Genomic DNA, 15,179 nt, shown 5'->3' with positions numbered 1-15,179 from the left:
CTGATCACTTATTTCTGCAATGGTTAATCTACTGCTAGCCATATTCAATATAATTTTCATCTCACACATTGTCATTTCCATCTAAAGAAGTTAAATTTGTTTTTTTTAATGGATATCTCTAGTGAATTTTTTGAGTATCTGAAATATAGTTATAACTTTTATTTTCATGTCATTGTTTCTTAAATCTAACACCTGTATCAGTTCTGTGTCTATTTCAATTTATTGATTTTTCTGTTCAATTTGAGTTGGGTTTTCCTGCTTCTTTTCAAATCTGTTAATTTTTTATTGGATGTCAGACACTGTGAATTTTATCATGTTGAGCTCTGCTCTGGAATGAAGTTAGATACTTGTAAATAAATTGATCCTTTTGAGTCTTGCTTTTAAGATTTGTTCATCCGTATTGGATATTGGATCAGTTTTTAGTGTAGTGCTAATTATTCTCTGCTACTAGGGCAAGATTTTTCTGGGTATTCTACCCTATATCCACAAATTTACCAGGTTTTTCAGTCTAGCTCATGAAAGTACATTCTCTTCTTACCCCTGTTTAAACCTTAAGTACTATTTCCTCTAATCATCTTATTAGAGGGGGAAAAAGAGCCTTTCCTTACTTCTACTGGTGAATATACTTAGAATTCCCCAAAGTAGTCATTTCCCTTATTAATATCTTTGGCAAAGCAATAAAATGTCTTTCTTTAAATACTTCAATATATTCTCTCCTCTTTGGTTTTCCTAGACCTCTACCATGTTGACGTCATCATATTTGTTAGAACTGGTTTGTGCTTAGATATTTGTCTTTTTCTTTCCTCAAATTATCCTTGTATTTAAGATATAGCTTAGCATGTATCAAATTATAACTTTTCTCCAACATTTGAAAATAGCACTATTTTGTCGCTTTTATTTAGCATTGCTATGGAGAAATGGGAGGAGGTTTTTCTAATTTTTACTCCTTTGAATACTGCTTTAACAGTGCTACTCAAAGTGTTGTTCACAGACCAGTGAGCTATATTAACTATTTCTTACCAGTTCTTTATGAGACAAATACAGAAATAGAATATTACAGATGTTTTAGAACAAATCAACAGAGAAATTTTAAATATATTGAATCTAACAATAAACTAATTACAACTTGTAATTGTATGCATGTTTTTTATTAACTTCATATTTCTAGTAATTTATTTTAGAAAATTATCAGTCTTTGGGGATCCCTGGGTGGCTCCGCGGTTTAGCGCCTGCCTTCAGCCCAGGACGTGATCCTGGGGTCACTGGATCAAGTCCCACATTGGGCTCCCTGCGTGGAGCCTGCTTCTCCCTCTGCCTGTGTCTCTGCCCCTCTCTGTGTCTCTCATGAATAAATAAAATCTTAAAAAAAAAAAAGAAAATTATCAGTCTGTGATATATTAAATATAAAGCAAGAAAGAGCACTTATAACAATAGCAACTACAGCATAAAAATTCTTCTCTGCAATTAAGAAATACTGCTTAATATAATCAGGAACTGTGTTCCTGAGGACTTATGGAGCCTCAACCCGAGAGGCCTCATAATCAGTGAGGCTGAGGTCACGGATTAGAACTGGCATGCTAGGGTTTACAGAGAATGGGCTATTGTCTTCACAGTATAGATTCTTCCTGTAAGTCACTTAATATTGCAGAGATGGGAATGCTCCATGCATTTAAGATTGAAGTAAGGATAGACTGACCCAGAGAAGTTTGTCTGGGTGAAGGAAAAGATGTGGGTGCCCTCAGTCATGTCATAGAAAGAAATGTCATTGTCTTCATAATCCAAAAAAATCACAATCTTTTGTGGACACTTTCCTATCTGGAGACAGTCATCCTGGGAAATGTTTGGGGGGCAACAGGTGAGAGTCCGGTATTCACTTCCTTTCTTCTCTAAGACTCTGAATTTCTTGTTTTGTAGATCTGTGGATAGCTCACTCTTGTCTGTGAGTTTCTCATAAACACCGAGAGTCCACTCATCAATGTCTTTAATATTTACTTCCCAGTAGTGTTTTCCTGAAGTGAAGTCTTCCTGATTAAGTGTGATAAGGTTGCAGTCTCCTTGCTTATCACTAAGAGACAGATCCTGTGTTTCCACTCTAAAGTTCTCATTTCTCTCTGAGTCAGAATTATTCTGATGAAAGATTTCCATGTTCACAGTCACATTGGCTGGGAAGAAAGAAAAGGGAAAGGAAGGGTCAATATTATATATTATATAATATATATGTTATATATATATATTTCAGAAAGCTGTTGTGCTGGTGAAACCTTAAAGAAATTAATCAAGTAGTGAAAGAACCCCTGTCCTCTGAATGTGTGTGTACTGGGAAAGGTGGAGCTGTGGAGTGCTCTCACCATGGGTTCAATGCTACTTAGCTCATTTTATCTTACCTATGCTATTATCAGTGTCTTGGCAGAGTATCAGAGTGAGTTGGGACTTGCAGTGTTTACTTGAGAATAGTGTTCTTCCCAACTTCTCTACAAATTCCAACTATGTTCTTCAATTAGTAATAGGCTCCATGTCAGCTGGCCTCTTTTAAAAGAGCAGCTGTGTTACTCATCATTTTGAGCACTTTTTACACAGTTGGAGATCTCCTCAACTGAGGGGCTATAATTTCTGTTCAGAACCAAGTGCCCCGACCACCACAGGTGAAAAAGCATGGCCAATATGTGAAAGTGGAAATATAACCAGAGTAGCTAATCCTAGCAGCAATTTTCAGTTGAGGCCAACAAATAATGATCTTCATGTTCTTTCCTTTCTTTGCCTCTGTCTTTTTAACTAGGAGATAATGTTGAGAGGGAAAAATGGGATAACAGAAGGCAGGTTAGAAAGGGGTCAAAAGGATAAAAAAAAAAAAAAAAAAAGAGCTACTCACCACACTGGAAGTGTTTCTTCCTCCAGTCTGAAAAAGAGCAATACAAATTGAACCTGTGATGGAAGCATGCCCACAGAATGAAAAGGAGGGACACACTTCCTTTCCTATCTCTTCTCAGCTCTCTTTTCCTCCTCCTTTGAGCCCTTTGAACTCTGCAGTGTCCAGAAACTACAAGACAAAGGGTGTACTTCCTGCATGTGTCTCAATTAGAAATGATCCCCTCATTGGGCGGATGCTGGAGGAGTAAGTCTGGAGAACATCTAGAACAGGGTCTAGTGTTCTAGGCACCTATGCTTTTAATACTTTTGTGGCACTCCTCATTGAGGATGAAAGCTATACGATGTCCTTTCATTTTATTTTATTATTTTATTTTATTTCAGGGTTTTCCCAGCCAGTGACCACCTCAGAGAGTAGAGTTTAAGCTTATAACCAGGGCTTTTAAATGTTCCTTTTTTATTTTAATGCTTGTAATCATGTTTTTAATATTTTTCTCCAGAAATTTCTTCATGAGGAATAGAACTACATCTGCTTCTGCCTGGACCCACTTCTCTTATGACAGAACTTGTGACTTTATTTAAAGACTGGATATTCTCTTAGTGTCTTGGGGCAATAGGCAGTAAGAATTTATCCATAGGGATGTCTGGGTGGCTCAGTGGTTGAGTGTCTGCCTTTGGCTCAGGGCGTGATTCTAGAATTCTAGAATGGAGTCCCACATCGGGCTCCCTGTAGGAAGCCTACTTCTCCCTCTGCCTATGTCTCTGCCTCTCTCTGGGTCTCTTATAAATAAATAAATAAATAAATAAATAAATAAATAAATAAAACTTAAAAAAAAGAATTTATCCATAATTCTTGATGGTCTTTCACTGAGATGCTTCTTCAAAGAAGGGTAGCCCTCTATACATAGAATTGATGAATATATAAGGAGGCTGAGATCAGGAAAGCAAAAAATGATTAAATTCTTCAGCTGTGATGGAGCTAAAACTAAAATCTGTATGTCCTCATCCTTACTATACTTTGTTCTCTCCTCTAGAATCATGGGAACATTTTTAAACACCTTCTGAAAGAAAACTATTAGTAGAAATTGCATACTGACTTTAACCCTTGGGAGGGGCACCTTGACCTATTTTATCAAAGTACTTATCACACTGTGAGCAGTTGGCTGGTTCTTACCTTACTTCTTCCAATGGATCTTAATTTCTACACAGTCAGAGATTATGGTTTATGCCATCAACATCTAGAACAATAGTGAGCTTATAAAAATTTCACAACTATATATTTAAGGAAAGACCTAGTATGCTTTTGAGGTCTAACTCTGTATTGCACATGCACACACACTGTCTTAAACACACACAGTACATGGACCAGAGATTAGAATATATAAAATAGCCAATTCCCTCTATCATCAGACAAATATATCTTCACAATGGTAGTAAAATATTTAGAAAGATTGTTTTTCAAACTTTTTCAAATATAAACCTTGTTCCTGTATATTGAACTTTCCTTTCCTTATTTCAAATAGGTAAAATAAATAAAATAATAATTAATATATTTTCCCAAATAGAAAATATAATATATTATCTGCTTTTTAAAACTTTATTGAGAGTATAGCAATGCTGATATAATATAGAGTATTCTTTAGTCTTCTTAAATCTCATCAAAATCACTCTGAGTTCATTCTTCCCTTCTCCATAGTGGATGGGTTAACAATTGATGTTGAGTCATACTCAATAATATAGAATTTATAAGTCAACAGTTATTTCTCCTTTAACCATAGCTGTAAAAAACAACTGAATATATGAGCTTCCAAATACAAAATACTATAGATTGATACCAAATAAATCTTTACAACTTGCAAGTAGATGTGTGTATGTGTGCTTATATCTCTACTTATTGCACTCAGAATATCAGAGACACATAGCAAGATCTAAGTTACTTACCAGGATACAGCAGGGCCTTCTTCCAATCTAAAACATAACAAATCCAGTTCAGACAAGGCAAGACATCCAGAGCCTCACATTCTCCTCCCTCCCCCTTATTTTTTTTCACTAGTCACTCTTAAATCTTTCAGTCTTTCCCTTTGAGGAGAGGGAGCTAAGAAAGTGTTAGACATCAAAACTTTGAGTGGTGAGGAAAACCCAGTCTCTTACCTTCAAGGTATAGTGCCTTTCGCTGTTCTGAAAGAAAGAACATTCAGTGAGTCCTAGAACAGATGTAGAAAGGGGAGAAAATTCTACACAGGGCATGAGAGGAAGTAAGACTCACCAAGCTCTGCCTTGAGTTTCTCTGAAAGAAGAGATAAAAAATCCATCAAATTGGGTTTTGGCTTCTCTTGAGTTCATGGAGTAGCTGAATGAATTCAATGTGGCCCTTCCTCAGAGGTCCCATAGTTAAGTAGGTAAGAACAATTAGCAAACACACATTCAGAATCTAAAATGACAAGTGCTAGGAAAAGTTACATGGGAAACGTCATAAGTTCATTGAGGAAGGAGTGCCCATGCTTCAATGGGAATTTAAGATTTCTTAGGTGTTTAAGAAGCTTATTCTTGAAGGAAGAATAGGAGGAGAAGACAGGGGAAGACATTTCTACAAGGAGACATAACAGCACAGTTTGGGTACAGACGCATGAAGGCCATGGTGTGGTTTGAAGAGCCCCACCTTAGAGGCCTGATAGCCACTGCCCACAACTATCCAAGCTTCTCACATGGTTTCCTCCTTTTCATAGGGCTCCAGCTTTATGGAATTTGAATTTATGAAACAAGGGTATTCCATGTTTCCCTTAGGGTCCTTTGGCAACCTTTTATTTCCTCGCCTGCCTTATACAACCTGTACCCCCAGCTTTTCCATGAACCCTATTTGCTCTGCTTCCTTGATTTACCTGTGGCCTTCTGTGCCATTTCCTTTTCATTTTTCATCTGATCTCTTTCATTAAGTTCTCTCTTCTTTTTCTTTACTTCCTTTTCTTTGGCTTGATGTTCTCTCCAGCCAGTGTAGCTGATTCCAATGAGGAGGAGCATCAGCACAGGGACTGTCCCAGCCAGAGCTGCTTTCCATGGGTCCATCTTGGGGAAGAAAGGCTCTGACACAGGCATGTGAAGACACAGTGAGGACTAGCCTGGAGACCATCCTGCCCTTTCCCCAAAGCTTCTTGAGCCCTCTTTCCCTCTTCCCTGCCCTCATCACACTCCCAACTCTGCTTTGGGGTTTGTGCCTCATTCACCTGGGAGGAAGATGCATGATACTTTCTCTTGTCCGGAGAGGGGATTCTGGATGGAACAGGTCACATTGCCCAGAGAGCTGTCCATGACCACAAGAGATGCTTCCACATGGAAGAGCCCATCTTCATCTTGGGTCTGAGACTCAGAGAGGGACTGTAGATTCACTCCCAACATGTCATTCCACTGTACCTTGGGTTTTGGAAACCAGCCATCTGAAGAGCATAGCACTCGGATCCCACCATCCTCAGGTCCCATCATGTGAACATGAGGCACAGAGCCCAACCCTGAGGAGATAAGGCATGTGTTTAAGGCCTGTGGTCCTTGGGGCTTAGGAGTCCCTGAGGCTGAAGGTTGAAGTGCCCTCACTATACTGATAAGTAAACTGAAGCTCAGAGGTCAATAAACCTCTCACAGTAAATGTTAGGACAACCTGTGATTCAATTTTGAAATCTTGAAAAGTTGATGTCTTTGCACTAAGACTAAGAGAGCTTGGGGTCATTTCAAGGAGAGGAAAAAAACAGGTACAATTAAAGTTAGAAAAAGAAGCTTAATTCTATAAATTGTTTTTCTCTACTGATTGGGTGAAAACTAATGTCTGAGGGTGTCAGTACCTGTCTGAATTAATACTAGTCAATTAATTTTCTGGGGTCTTTTAGGATACCAAAACATATTCAGAAATATTGCCTTATTTGGTGTTTAAAGTGAATAGAATATATAGTCTTATCCTCACTGCACAGCTTAGAAAATTGGTATTCTGCAAGGTAAATTAATGTAAGAATATAAGGATGATCATAAGAAATGCCAAGGTAGGAATCCAGACATCCTCATTTTTCTTTTTGCTTTATACCTTGATATACATATTCTATGCCAAGTTAACATACCTATGACATGCAGCTCCACAATAGCCTCTTGGGAGCTCTGACCATCCTTAAAATGACACTGGTACTGGCCATGATCAGAGGCACGAACATGTTGGATCAGCAGGGCCACACCTCCTCTGTTGATGGAGTCCCTCACCAACTCTGTCCTGCCATGGTACTCCAGCATTTGCTCCCCACCTTGTTCCTGTCCATTCTGGTACACAAACACAGCTGGAGAGAATTGGGTTCGGTACCACCGAATGTGCATGTCAGCTGCACTCTGCTCTGGGGACAGCTGGCAGGGCAGAGTGGCATTTGCCCCTAGCAGAACCATGATGGGCTCAACGGGTCCCTTCACAGAAAACCCAGACACTGCATGAAAATCAAAGACAGATTGGGGAAATGAGTGAGGGGGATAAGACAAAAACACCCATCTTAATTTCTTTCTTATTTGCATTGTTTCCCAAAAAAGTTATATATATATATCCTAACTTTATATATATATAACCTAACTTCTTTAACTATATTCTCCAGAAGTAACAACTACTGATAGTTTGGCATTTGAAAGGACAATTTTTCCATGCATTTACAGATAGTATTTGTATGTAAATTATGTAAAACCTATATGAAAGAGATTTACTTAGAATTAAATGTGGCAAAGTAGTTCATTAAGCAATTATCCCTTCTTTTGGTAGGAGAGGAGTAGAAGGTACTTCTCTCCACACCCATCTCTTTCTCTCCCAAGAGAAATGCTGCAAGCTGAAAATGAAGACTTTGCTTAATTATGGAATAAGCTCCTTTGTCAAGTCACTTAAGGCATCTGCTTGAAAATTACTTTATTTAAAAAAAAAGATTTTTATTTACTTATTTGAGAGAGAGAACACAAGTAGGGTGGAGGGTCAGAGGGAGAGGGAGAAGAAGACTCCCTCTCTGAACAGGGAACCTGATGATGTGGGGCTCCATCCCAGAACCCTGGAATAATGACCTGAGCCAAAGGCAGACACTCAATGGACGGAGACTCCCAGCTGCCCCTGAAAATTACTTTAGTACAGAAATCAATCATAACTAAAAGGTGACTGATGTCCCCTGGGCAAAACTTGTACTGGCAAAGGCCAAAGATGTGGCTTTTTTCTATGGTTAAAGCTTAAAGGCCCACAAATATGGTGACTCTGGAGTGGGAAGAATTCAGAAAGGCATGGCTATGAGGGGACCCAGGAGTGTTGGACCAATGGCAAGGCCACATGAGCTCAAAGGAAAAATCCCATGGTCAATCTGTCTTAGAGAGGGTGGACTAGGCTAGGCAAGGAGCATGACATTGGCCATCAGGCTGGATGAAGGCCATGGTCTCCCTTCTCTCCCATTCCTGTGTAAAACCCAGAGTACTCAACAGATATGTGTTCTTAGTTAACACAGAGCTACTGGCTGTACATGTTGTATGAGTCATTTAATTTAGGGAAAGATATTTGACATTACTCATAGCCACAATGTAGTGTAAAAGTGATTTTATTTCTCTTAAATGGAATCATTACATACCAGTTTCTGTAATAAGGAACATCTAATCATTTTAGTACAGATAGGTTAGCTCTACCTATTGTTTTTGACACAGCATATAGCATCATGTTTAAGCTTTTCCTGTATCAGTGTAAATATTTATGTTGCTTCCAATTTATTATTACTATAAACAGTCCCACAATAAACATTTAATACATATGTACATATACACATGGGAGAACCTTTTTTTTTTTTAAGATTTTATTTATTTATTCATGAGAGACACAGAGAGAGAGAGAGAGACAGAGACAGAGACAGAGGTGGAGGGAGAAGCAGGCTCCATGCAGGGAGCCGGACGTGGGACTCAATCCTGAGTCTCCAGGATCACGCCCTGGACTGAAGGCGGCGCTAAACCTCTGAGCCACCTGGGCTGCTCCAAGGAGAACCTTTTATTTAAAAAAAAAAATTAAAAAAAAAATTAAAAAAAAAATAAAAAAAAAATAAAAAAAAATTTTTTTATTATTTATGATAGTCACAGAGAGAGAGAGAGAGAGAGAGGCAGAGACACAGGCAGAGGGAGAAGCAGGCTCCATGCACCGGGAGCCCGACGTGGGATTCGATCCCAGGTCAGGGATCCCCAAGGAGAACCTTTTTTATGATAAATTGTTGTAGAATTACTGAGTCAACATGTATGGATATCAAACATTTTAATACTCCCTGCTAACTGACATCAGATTAAAGAGATTTTAATTAAAAAATCTCATTACTGTAATCTCATGGTTGATTTCTCTCCAAACTAGAGTCTGAAAACTTTATCCTGAGGGTCCTTTCTATTTTATGAAAGAAGGACTCAAATCCCAGAGGAAAACAAAAATTATTTTTCAAAGATCATAACCAGATAGAGCCCAGGGTTTCCAAATTCTTTGTGCTCAGACTTGGGTTTTCCTCGCAGTGGGGAATGTTATAAAGTATATTTAACTGATAATATTACATTGAAATTAAGCAGGTTTAAATTACCCGAAATCAATAAATAAAGATTTAAATAAACATTATAGCTATGAGTTTTATAAGATCTACCCAGAGTAATAAGGGGTGTTGATATAAAGACCACTCCCATTCTTACCCAGAACCTTCCAGTCTTCGGTTAGCACTAACACAGTCACAGTTTTCTCCAATATAAGGGCCTTGGAGAGGAGGTACATGACAACTGATACATGATCTAAGTTTTGTCATCATCTAAGAAGAATCAGTAAAAACAAGCCAATAAAAAAAAAGGAGAGAGAACACTCACCTGCTGAGTACCATGTAGACACCTCAAGAAGGAGGAGAGGGAGGAGGAAGCCAGCAGGAGAATAACCAGGAGAACCCACCATCTTCTTCAGAGCAGAAAGTGAAAGGACAAAATGTTTACTCTGACAAGGAAGTACTGTGTAAGACAAGGTGGTGAGAAAGCCACAAGAGTGAAAACTTTCAAGAAAAAAAAAAATCCCCTGTTCAAAAATTTACTTTTATACACAGTTTTGGCCTGTTCTTCACAGACCACTACCAACTTCAACCTCTCCCAATGCATTTTCTTTTCTTCTTTCTGAAAACCAACTATTTCCCCAACAGATATAGAAAACTATAAACCATTCTCTTGTGACCCACGGGCTCTCTTGAAATTGAAAAGCTCGAGTTCATTTTGAGAAATAAAGGCAGACACAAAATTAATCCACTCCTATTAGCCAATCTAACTTCCTCTTTCTTGCATTCATTCGTTGATTGATTCATACATTCACATATTTATTTTGACCACAAACACTCTTGTGGCTTAACTCCAGAAAGAGAAGGGAGTTTTCTTACCATGTGACCAGGATCCCAAGCCTTTTTGTTTTTACGGCCTTCATCTCCCTCAGACACATCTCCACATCACCACACATTTCTCTCACCATTCAGATTGAGCCAAGAGACTTCCTGGAAGTTTCTGATCTCCTCAGACTACAAGGTCCAGCTCCAGACACAATTGGTACCTGGTTGCTCTTGTGGTCAGCATCCAAAGATATGGCTGGAAGGGTTGGGAATAGTAGGTTTCTAACCCATTCTTAGACTGGAAAAATATCCTTAGGAAGGGGGTTACAGGCACTGACATGTGAATGCCTCTCCTAGAATGGATCCAGTGAAAAAGTCACAACCTGTCTGCAGTTCTTGCAGCTACTTTGAAAGTGGAGGTAAGAAAGGTCATCCTAGGGGACTTTGGACTGGTGGGGCTATAGAACAATAGTGTGCCTTGGTTAAAAAAAAAAAAAGCTCAGTGTAGCTTCCTCCTCCTACCTGCAAAGGGCTGAAATCACATTATTCAGGAAGAGAGAATCCTCTTCCTGTGTGATATTCAAGGATGTTGGTCATCCCAATGTTGAACTCACAAAGTTAACCGATTGAGGGAACAAGAGTAAGAGATATAGGCTTCTTCCTACCATACCCTAACTGGCACTGAAAGCTGTGCAGGGAAAAATAAGAGTTGGAAAATAAAGGACTTTGTGCTCTGTAAAGCTTAGGGCTGTATTTCCAAATCTTTAGGGCTCCCCAAAGTAAAATGGGAATAATAACACGGTTATATGATCTTAGACATAGAATGTGCTCAAAAGGCATTTCTTACTACTTCAATTCTTTCCACATCCAAGTCATGTTTTTTCATGTCACACAAGGCTTACAGATAATTAAGGACACAAATAGCTGTTGCATAGATATTAGTATGAAAGCCACTAACAGAAAGATGAATGGATAAAGAAGATGTGGTCTATGTATACAATGGAATATTACTCAGCCATTAGAAACGACAAATACCCACCATTTGCTTCAACGTGGATGGAACTGGAGAGTATTATGCTGAGTGAAATAAGTCAGTCGGAGAAGGACAAACATTATATGGTCTCATTCATTTGGTGAATATAAAAAATAGTGAAAGAGAATAAAGGGGAAAGGAGAAAAAATGAGTGGGAAATATAAGAAAGGGAGACAGAACATGAGAGACTCCTAACTGGGAAATGAACAAGGGGTTGTGGAAAGGGAGGTGGGCAGGGGTGGGGGTGACTGGGTGATGGGCACTGAGGGGGGCACTTGATGGGATGAGCACTGGGTGTTATGCTATATGTTGGCAAATTGAATTCCAATTTAAAAACATATGTAAAAAAAAAAGGAAAAGAAAAAAAATAAAAAGAAAAATTCAAAAAAAGAAAGAAAGAAAGCCACTAGCAATCTGGCCAAAGGAATACCAAGATCTTAAATAAATATTCTCTAGAAACAGTGAGGTACATCTGACCTTTTAGAAATCAAATTTATGGAGATATAATTTGCATACAGTGGAATGCATGGTTATGAAATGTACATTTCAATGAAGTTTACAAATGTTTACACTCATGTAACTACCACTTCCCTCAAAATATGGAACATGTCCGGGCATCTGGGTGGTTCAGTGGCTGAGCGTCTGCTTTTGGCTCAGGTTATGATCCTGAGGTCCTGGGATCCTGTCCCACTTCAGGCTCCCTACAGGGGGCCTGCTTCTCCCTCTGCCTGTGTCTCTGCCTCTCTCTCTGTGTCTCCCATGAATAAATAACTAAAAACTTAAATATATATATATGGAATATGTCTGTCTCTTGCAAATTTCCCTCATCTCCTTTGTCTGTCAATTCATTCCAGGAAAAACAAACAGTACTCTGATATAAATCATGATAGTTTAACCTTGCCTATTCTAAAACTTCAAAAAACAACAACAAAAAAGAAATTATACAGTATGTCTACTTCTATGTTTGGCTTTTTTGGAAAAACAATGTTTTTTGAGATTCAACCATGTTATGTTTATCAATACATGTAAAAGTTTTTTTATTGCTGTATAATATGGCATTTTTTGACTATAGAACAATATATTCTTCTGCAGTTGTTTTCACATACTCACGCCCTCCTGGCCCAATCAGCCCTCCCCACTGAGGCCTCTGTTTCACTTGGCCTCTGACATCCACTTTAGGTCTGAAGTATTTGGGAATGGGAAGAGAACACTGAATGAGAAATATAAGGATTAAAGTTACTACTTGCTTCTTGTTTACTTTGAAATTTGTGAATATGCATGTGGGTATATTCTATTCCAAAATGTAAATAGTTTAATATGCATTTCCAGTAAAGCTAGAAATATAAATGTGAAAAATTCATATAAAAATCTTAGATAGTTTTCCAAATGATAGAGAATTATTTGAGGAAAGTCCGTTAATTTGTGGAGAATACTTTAATGGAATTACATCATGTCTATAAGAATGCTCACACGTTTAAGGAGGATGAGGAGAGGAAGGGAAAAAGCACTACAAGATATTATTGATTTCAAAAAGCAGTTTGATTAAAAAAAATTTTTTTGTTTCAATATTACTCTTTATTGTTTTTTTCCCTCTCTAGATCCCAGCCCAGGATCACATGTTTCATCTAGTCATTATTGTCTCTCTTGATACAGGAACGGATTTCTAAGTTTTAGTTGTCATTAGTGGCATTGACAATTTTGAAGAATAAAGGGCAGCTACTTTTAGAATATTCATCACTTTGGATTTGTCTGATACTGTCAAAAAGCAGTTTTAAAATGGCATGAACAGTATAATCTTATTTGTGTAAGAAATACGAAAGGATAGACATCAAAATCACAAAAAAATGATATGGTGTGATATGACTTTTTTCTGAGTGATATGATGTTTCTGTTGTTTTTGCTTATGTCAAAAATTTAGATTTTTCTCATGAAAAAGTAAAGACTAATATGTATATGAAGATTTTTTAAAATACAAATGTAAAACACAATAGGAAGGATTCATTTGCAGAAAATGCAGGACTAAAGAAATAATTTGTATTCTTGGGAGTGGATAACTGACTTAAAATAGAAACCAACTAGCACAGTCAGATATTAGAGTAGACACATCTAAAGGTCAAAATATTGGGGTAAGAGCACTGAGTGTTGCATGAAAGTGTTGAATCACTAAATCATACACCTGAAACTCATATTACATTACATGTTAACTAAGTGGGATTTAAATTAAAACTTAAAAAATATATATTTTTGGGGCTAGAAAAATGGAGTTACTGGATTCTTCAAGAATATGATACTTTAAATCAAAAAGATAATATCTAAGAAGCATAAGTTCAAATAAGCACATCAGATCCAGAACTTCAACATTCATCTAATAGGTAGGTTTTCTAAACTGGGAAGCATATTAGGAGCAGAATCAGAAGAAAGGGCACTTTATAAAGAGTTCAATTATTGGAAGAAAAAAATGCAATTTATATGTGAATTTTTTTAAAGTTTTAGAACTACAAACAAACAAAAGCCTCAAAGCTTCTACAGTCCGAAATACCTGTTATGTACAAAAGAAAAAAGAATCAGCTTCCGTTGTACATTTGTCACGTTGAATTCTTTGCTAGAAAACAAATGTAGTCTTTACATTTCCTAGTAGAAATTAGAATGATCTAAGCAACAAAATGAACATCTAAATGTAGGGGCATAGGAAAGAAGTTTTTGAACAGGCAAAGAATTAGAAGTTTCTGCCTCAAAACTTTTCGTATCTAAAGAGTAAGTGTTGCAGGTTTTGAATGCAGGGCTTGGAGCAGGGAGAAGGTTTTGGAGCTACATCCCAAATTCCATTTATTCCACTTTGGGTGGCCACTGTTATTTGAGTTGGAGTAAGGTGGAAGGATAGATTTGGTAGATATTGTCTACCAAAATTAGTTACCTAGGAATGGAGAAGGCACATGCTGACTATATCTGTTTTCCTTTTTCTGGTAGCCTTTCTCAATAGAGTAGATCCCTCCAAGGGAGATTATGTGGCTTTTCTTGTGGTAGTGATTTACTTCATGAATTTAAATTCAAGTATCATTCATATGCATGTCAAATCCCTGACTGTTTAGAAAATGTGAATCCAAATCTCTATTGAGATTAAATACTTAAGCAAGTTGCAAAAAGAATCCTCGAAATAAGAAGATAATTTTGGTATTTATTTATAAAAGAACACCTGGGAAAGATCTGGCACTCCCAACACAGTGTAGGAAGGGGTTAGGTAAGTGTCACACTGGGTCATTTGTACTAATCCATCTTAATTGCCTGCAGTGGATGTATATTAATAAAAAATTAAGAGAAATTATTGGATCTCATAAAGTCATAAAGATTTGGCATAGCATAGTTTATATAATTTAAAACTTCTATAACTTCATTTATATGTTCTATAATGATTCTGTTCATTTCTGACTATGACTATAACTTTCTTTTGGAGTTCCCAACTGATTTTGCATTATTCAATCCATCTGTATGTCATTAGCACCACTTGAAAGTCCATGTTGTTAATAAATGTATCTATTTGAAACGGCAATTCTGTTTCTTTGAATTATTTCTCTCTGAATGTTACTTTTATTTTAAAATTAATAGTACCATATCTACAATTGTATAGAATATGTCTGGTTTGTATTTGTTTACTTCTTGTTTTGCTATGTCTCTTATAAACCATATATAGATATTCAATCTTAGATTCAGAATTTCAAAAATGTAGATTAGAATTTTTAAAATTTTTTCAGTATCTAACTCAGAATTTCTTTCAGTCATTCTAAGCAAGAAACAATTATTCTAGAATTCATAGAACTTGAAGGCTCTTTGAAACAAAAATAATTTACGTAGATAGGGGACAGTAATCTCATCCTTACTCCTTCCATTATTTGCAGCACCGAAGGAAGATGAGAGTCTCAGAGAAT

General features: G+C 37.2%; 1 protein-coding gene across 10 annotated transcripts; it reads right to left on the bottom strand.

Moving 5' to 3' along the window:
- Window positions 1-1,126: 1,126 nt before the first annotated feature.
- Window positions 1,127-10,654, bottom strand: LOC140637259 (butyrophilin-like protein 1). 10 transcript variants are annotated; one of them, XM_072833559.1, is made up of 10 exons: window positions 10,278-10,654; window positions 9,727-9,861; window positions 6,966-7,316; window positions 6,087-6,368; window positions 5,745-5,945; window positions 5,132-5,152; window positions 5,017-5,043; window positions 4,807-4,833; window positions 2,870-3,037; window positions 1,127-2,162 (listed from the first exon to the last, which is right to left on the bottom strand). In XM_072833559.1, exons 2-10 carry the CDS (start codon window positions 9,806-9,808, stop codon window positions 1,633-1,635), a joined length of 1,689 nt encoding a protein of 562 aa, XP_072689660.1. In that variant the 5' UTR covers window positions 9,809-9,861; window positions 10,278-10,654; the 3' UTR covers window positions 1,127-1,632. The 10 variants fall into 10 exon arrangements, with proteins under 10 accessions (XP_072689660.1, XP_072689657.1, XP_072689659.1 ...); XM_072833556.1 differs by having other exon boundaries at window positions 9,727-9,811; XM_072833558.1 differs by having other exon boundaries at window positions 9,727-9,808.
- Between the last annotated feature and the right edge of the window lie 4,525 nt (window positions 10,655-15,179).

This window comes from Canis lupus, chromosome 7, assembly GCF_048164855.1.
Source record: "Canis lupus baileyi chromosome 7, mCanLup2.hap1, whole genome shotgun sequence".
NCBI lineage: Eukaryota > Metazoa > Chordata > Mammalia > Carnivora > Canidae > Canis > Canis lupus.
Note: the sequence above shows the minus strand (reverse complement) of the source record. Positions and strands in the feature narration are given on the sequence as shown.